This window comes from Gavialis gangeticus, unplaced genomic scaffold (assembly GCF_001723915.1).
Source record: "Gavialis gangeticus isolate Ggan-Ray unplaced genomic scaffold, GavGan_comp1, whole genome shotgun sequence".
NCBI classification, from domain to species: domain Eukaryota; kingdom Metazoa; phylum Chordata; order Crocodylia; family Gavialidae; genus Gavialis; species Gavialis gangeticus.
Genome location: NW_017729029.1, coordinates 54,944,608 through 54,951,562, shown reverse-complemented (window position 1 = coordinate 54,951,562; position 6,955 = coordinate 54,944,608). Strand labels below are relative to the sequence as shown.

The 6,955-nt window shown below is 43.5% G+C and overlaps 1 protein-coding gene across 3 annotated transcripts in view; it reads right to left on the bottom strand.

Annotated features, from left to right (window-relative positions):
• NRK (Nik related kinase) overlaps positions 1 to 6,955 on the bottom strand; it is a 151,919-nt gene that overhangs the window by 83,274 nt on the left and 61,690 nt on the right. For all 3 annotated transcript variants that reach the window (XM_019521629.1, XM_019521628.1, XM_019521627.1), the window contains 2 exons: positions 5,375 to 5,465; positions 2,660 to 2,790 (listed from right to left, as the gene is read on the bottom strand). In XM_019521629.1, the coding sequence (XP_019377174.1) occupies positions 2,660 to 2,790; positions 5,375 to 5,465 (222 nt within the window). The remainder of the gene's footprint in view (positions 1 to 2,659; positions 2,791 to 5,374; positions 5,466 to 6,955) is intronic.

Below are 6,955 nucleotides of genomic sequence, written 5' to 3'. Positions count from 1 at the left end.
GTTACACGCAAGTTAGGAAGGTGAGATCCCACTTAGACCTGATACTGCTTTCATGCTGGTACAGGGGTGGGCAAAATGTAGCCCGGGGCCAGGTGCAGCCTGCCATGCCATTCTATCTGGCCTGCGAGGCCCCTAAAAAATTTAGAAAATTAATATTTGTCTGCCCTGGGCTGCCTGTCATGTAGCCCTCAATGGCTTGCCAAAATTCAGTAAGTGGCCCTCTGCCCAAAATAACTGCCTGCCCCGTGCTAGTACTTGCTTCAGTGCTACTGTTACTCCTTTCATACACCTTTGGAGGAGAGGTGAAAGTCAAGAGCAAGAACACTCTTCCCCTGCAAAAAGTCTTTTCCAGGCAGTGGGTTTGGGCAGGGAAAAGGAGAGCAGAGCTGCGTAATCCGATGTGCGCCCAGCTACGGACTGCAGCCTCTCCTACTGACTTTACGGATCATCTGAAACCCAACCAGACACTCAGGTTGAGATCCTGATCATTCAGGTGTAAATCAGGAGTAAAAGCATTGATTTTAAGGGCATTAGCAGGTTTAGGCTTGCTTAGTTATGTGTGCTGCTCTTCTCTTTTTTCTCTTCTCTTCCACCAGCAGATACGTTTGTCCAAACTAATTTGCGGAAGGTCGCCATAATTCATCTCATAATCACCCTCAACATCTGACAGGACTTCGTTTCACAGGATATGAGACAAAATACAAGCATAAGAGGAATCCTTAGAGACCTGAAGTAAGAGTAATGAATATGAACAACATCTTATGTCAGATCTAGCCTTACAGCTACAACTTCACAACATAATCATCATCAGTATCTCTTCGAGACCCACCCTGCAGTGATTCACAAAGGTTGGCGTATGGCTTCACACTGTAGATCTCAGATCCCAGCAGGAGCTAAAAGGTTCAGGATCAGGTCCTGGGTTATTAAATGACTCCCAAAAAAAGGCAGTTGTTCAGAGAAGGTGGTAAAGGAATGGACTCCCTGAAGTACAGTGGCAATGGTAAGAGAAACCAGTGTGCTTGGAAGAACCTGGAGCTGATACTTTGAGGCTTGAGGGCAAAATGTGTTACTGGAGTAGTAAGGGCTGTGTTTGCAGTGTTCAATGTATTTTTTTTTAATTGTCACTGAACAGAGTTAGTGAGAAGTCATGGGCATAGCAGAACAGCTTCCTACATTTTACACACCATATCAGCAGCGTGTATAAATACTTGCCTCATTTTGCTCATATGAATCATGACCCTGAATCAGCATTTTGGAAAACCCCGCTGACCACTCTTGGACTACAGTTTGCAGTCTGGAGCCAGGCACGAATAAGATGAACCGCATATATTATTCCATGCAAGGAATGTGCACATATGAAGCATATGCATTCAATATATACATATTAAGGATATACTAGGAAACACACTGACTGGGGAAAGAGAAGGTGTGCAGAGAAAAGCCACAGACAAGCAGGGGCTTTCAGGTAGTACTTATATATTATGGAGAAAGGCAAATAATACGTTTTGGGCCTGACTGTCATTTACAGTAAGATGTCCTAAAGGTCTTTTTCACACTGCCAGACCAGTGGACAGTGACCTTAGGAGAAGTGAGGAATGAAGACTTCTGAGTAGAAAGTAGAACCCGAAACCTGGGAAGGGTTCCCGAAACCACATCAGGATAAGCAAGTCTGATTTGGGATGTCTTTCTGGTACAAAGCTGCTGATGGACGCGATGGCCTTGTAACAGGACTTGGGAGAAACAGAAAGCATCCCACGTGGTCAGTGTGTTTACGGAAATGACACCAATGCTGCAAATCAACCCAAGGCTGACAAGCAGGATTGTGTACTTCTTCATAGCAGAATCAGCATGTTATAATTGTAAGTGGAACAACCAGAAGAGTCCCTGATAGCTGCTCTTTGGTCTCCAAATTGCAGTGTTCAGAAATAGCCTTTAAAGAATAAATACAAGCTCCATTTAAAGCTTTGGGGTCCACAAAGAGGATGTTCGGTTCATGATGTTAGACCCATATGAATAAGCTGAGACAGTATTTCACCAATGAAGAAAAATGCATATAATAAAGATGGATGGGACTTATCTATTTACTCAGACTTTCTTGCTCTAGACTTTGATAGTGTGCAATGGTTTGCAGTCTCCTCTGGAAAGGGAAAGATTCTTGTAGGTATTTGCTAATAAATTATGCACACTATATCAATTATCATCAATTAACTTAGCGGCAATGTAAAAAGCATAACAGAAAACACATCTCTTGATGACAGAGGAAAGAAGTAGCACAGAGCCATGTTCATGAAAGATTGTTCCCTAGGCAAATGTTTTTGGGCTCTTTCTCCCTAGCAGTCTCCAGATGGCAAGCCTTGTTTTCAGAGAACAAGAGATACTTTTATGAATTTCATTCTCAAATGATTTGCATTTCATTTCATACGTTAACGATTCACAAAGAAAATAAACTCATACCGAAACTCCTCTTTAAAACGCCCACATATTAAACGGACAGCTGTTTGTACTGTTACATAGATATAGATAGATATATACACACACGCACACCATTGTGGTTTTAAGGGCAGGGAGGAGGGTTTGTTTTCAGTTGAAATACTTGAAAAGACTGTCAGTACTGAAAACCCGGTCACTTTGCTACCACATGCAAAACTGTAGCACTCACCCTGTAATCATAAGTGGAGTCTGGGTTCTCCTCACAAGCTATGACCTCAGGAGCCATCCAATAGGGTGTCCCAATGAAGGTATTTCGTCTTCCAATCGTCCTGTCCAGCTGAGCACTTACCCCAAAATCCACTGCAAAAGTCAAGCACGAGTAATGCACTTAATTCAAAGCTCAAAATACTTGATCACTAGCTACTTCTGCTTGAAAAGCAAACCATGTCGCAATTTCAATTCTTAAACTGCCCAGCTTGAAATGAATTCTGGAGCAATTAAGATGCCTTGCTACAGATCTGGAGACACAAACTGCGCTCTGAATTTATGCTGAAAGGCTCCTCACACGGACATGGCTGTAAACTGGTAACCAGTCAATCAGGTTGGAGTGTCAAAGGTGACTGTGTGTGATGCTGGCCACATTAATTCCTAAGGTTGTTACTATAGAAACTGATGTGCCTTATTCATGTTAGACTTATGGGCCACTAGACTCAGAAGAACCTTTGATCAATGGAGTCTGCACCAGAAATGATGAAGGATTAGCTACTTTCTGCTCCTTGTGGGATGAAAAGTTCATGCTAAATTTGGCAAAAAGACTGTGATTAAAAAAGATTTTAAAGAAGGCATGAACTTCCCCATCTAGGATGTCACAGAAAAATCATTCAGACTTGAACTACATACTAGGGCAGAAAAGGATAATGATTTGGCATCTTAAAACAAACTGAATAAGTGGGACTAGGGTCTTCCTGGGATGGCCAGAAGTTATTGCAGAGCAACAGGTCCAGCATATCAGTGAAAAAATTATTTTTTGTTGGACTTCTGTCTCAGAACAGGCTGGAGAAGTACATTTCTGTATTCAGTTGTGAAATGCATTATAAAGAGGGAGCTGAGCTGTGCTCTTTGAGCTTAAAAGGGAGTCATCTGCTCATCATGGTGCCGCAGGTGTGTTGTAAATGTCTTTGTTCAGACAATAAATAGTCTTCACAATAATCTATAATTATGTGTTTTCATTAAAAACACCCTTGAAAACTTATTAATTAGATCTGTTGGACAAATGACATACGTTAAATTAAGTGTGCTATTGACAGAATAGCTACAGGAAACACTGGCTAGGGTATGATGGTAGGGTCTGATACTACTATCACCAAAGAGCAGATTTCCATGCCTTCCTCCCACCGGTCCCTATTATTTGCATACAACCTCTGCTAACAGACTGTTTCATAGACCCTGTAGTATTATAACATACACAGAAATTACTGTATCACTAAATTACCAAAATATATGGGTGGGGCTCGGCTCTTTGAAGCATTGTGTGTAATCTATAACACTGGATGTGAAAATTGAAAGCATTTTATAAATGATGATTATTTTGACGTAGGATCACTGAAGCCTAAGCATTGCAGCAGCTTTGCTTTTAGACACGACTGAGCTAAGTTTCTTTGGAAATAGCTTTGGTTTATTTTCAAGCCTTATAGAAATGTTTCATTATTAACTACTTGCATATAATGCAGAGCTAAACAGCAGAAAAAGACATCAGTGATGATGACAGAAGCAAAGGAGGGCAGAAGAGAAACAAACAGGAAAAGGTCTTGCTGATTTAAAGTACAGGAGCAGCAGACATGTGTCTGGCAATTAAAAATAATCTGTGGGTAAAATCCTGCCTTTATTCACATCCATGACAAGATTCCCATTGGTTTCAGAGCAGCCAAAATTTTACCACAAAGCTAAATCCTCAGTTCAACATAAGGCATTATTCTGATCTAAGCCAGTTGAGGATCTTATGCCATGTCCTTTCGACATAGCCTTTTTAAAATTTTTTTTGAACTGCTAAGAGAGTTGCAATGAAGAAGGGAAAAATCAAAGGGAAATTCTAAAGAAAAAAAAAGCACCATCCTTGATGCAGTCCCTTTCAAACACTGCCAGGTATTCCCTGTGATGTGTTTTTAAAAAGAAATGAACTGTCCATATTCGCTTTTGAGCCAGGGATGCTGTTTGCTCTTACAAAGTAAAAAGTTGTCAACAGTTTCCACAGTGACGTGCCACAGCTATCCTGCACTTAGAAGTGGAAAGGAGTGTGCTCACAAATCCTCTCAGGTGTCAGTTGTTGGCAAGCAGTTCCTTTCCAGTGGTAACCTTTGCGCAGAGCTAGGGTGACTCAGTCCCTGCTGCCAGTTTCATTAACACCCCCGAGAACACTTCTGTTACAGAAATGGATTAATATGTTTTGGTGGGTTTTTTGCCCCAAACTAATTGTTCTGGAAGGAAAAAACAAAAAAACCAGGGGTGACTGTGCACATGTAGCTTATGCATGCTGAATATGCATGTGTTGCTGTGAGCTGATCAATGGAATAAAGCTGCCTAGGGAAGTTGAGGAATCTCCTTCATTGAAAGTTTCCTTGAAGACTCTGGATAAGACCCAGTCTGGGAGGGTTAAGGAACAGTAAATCCTGTCTCTCTGCAGGGGGCAGCCTGCATGAATCTTGAAGTTGCTTCCAACTTGGTGATTTTATAATTTGGTTTTATGTGGCTACCTTTCAGACATGCTGAGAATGATGAGTGATGTATGTAACTCGTTGGACCTATGGGATCCTGCTATATGGAAGCAGCCATGGAACCGTAAATTGTTACAGTGATATCTGATCTATTTTCCATTTGTGGGTTATTTAATGACCTTTCCATGTTAACATGGAGCTTGCAGCATATAGGAGCATTCAGGGAAACTCACCGAGCTTTACTTCTGCATTTTCCGTGAGGAGAACGTTCTGCCCTTTAATGTCTCGGTGGATAACGTGGTGGGCATGAAGGTGCGCCAAGCCCTGCAAGAGAACTGTGTTACTCAGGCTGTTTTCTTCCCATCAGGGTCATGAATTTGGGAATTCTTGCTTCATTCAGGGTGTGATGATCCTGGTAAAAATCTCTCAGAAGTGATTGCTAGCAAACCATTTGCTCACAGTGCTGCCAATAAGAAGAGTGAGTGAGCAACACAGCATCTCTCAGCTTATCTCACTCACATAGGCTGAAAGCAGTGCAGCATTTTGGAAGTGAAGCGAGAGGAGAATCATGGCCACAAACTGCACACTCGATTTCAGACTCAGAGAGATATTGCTCTGCTAAAGGCCAACAAAAAAGGAACGTGGGGTATAAGCAGCAATCCTTTGGATAGCTACTGATGGAGCATTCAGGAACCAGCAGACTGGTGGCAACGGTTTGAGTCCTGCATTGGGCAAGATTCCCAGTGACTCCAATGACTGGAGATTGCATCTGTGCCCAAGACTATTTTAAGTTTCAAAACACTAGTTAAACTAGACTAGAAATAATGGAGTATTATGAGAAATGGATGGCCCACCCAAAATACTTGGCCACGGTAAAACTGATGACTTTACACACAAAGGAACAGCTGATGAAATCTGAAGTTCCTCTGCAGTTAACCCTTCTTTGCCCTACACACAGACAAGTCGCACTCCACACACTTCACAGAGAGATACCTGTATCCAATCTCTTTTGTCTTCTGCTATGATAGATTTATTATTTTAAGTTGTGGTGTTTAAATTACAAGGAGGGACTTAAAACCAATTCTAATGGCAGCTTTGCAGGTAAATGGCACTCATATCCAGAAGAATTAATGACTATCTGCCTAGAAACATACATAGCAGGGCTGTGCGACGCTTCGGGTGCTGAGCTGATTTGGAGGAGATTCGGTCCGATTCAGCGGCTGAATCTCTGAATCTGAATTGAATCAGGAGACCGGTTAAAAGGTCCGAATCAATTTGAAGCTCTCCGAATCAACTCAGAAAAGATTTGGACAGCTTTGGAGATTCGGGCAGTCCCCGCTCTCTGCTGCAGGGAGCTGGACCTGGACTCTGTGCCGGTAAGTAGGGGGTGGGCAGGAGTGGGGGGCTGGAAGAGTAGAAGGGACTATGGGGGGACCCCCACCAGATCCCATCCCCTGCTTGCTGCTCCAGCCCCCCGAGCACTCACTGACCCCCACCCCCCACCATGGCTGCCCTGCCAGCCCCAGCTCCCAGCTCTTTAAAAAAAACCCCAAAAGACCCACACTCACCAGCTGCTGCAGCAGTCTCAGGGCTTCTGGGGGCTTGTGGCAGAGCCCCCCATGCAGCACGGGGCAGTGGGGTGCAGCGAGGATTGTCCCCCACCAGGCAGGAGCTGGTGACTCGGGGCTTTTTTATTATTTTTTTTAAAGAGCCGGGAGCTGGGGCGGGCTGGGAGAGCAGGCGGGGGTCGGGGGCTTGTGACAGAGCCCCTCCACATGTTGTGGGACACCATCCCCCCCGCCCCGCCCCCCCCC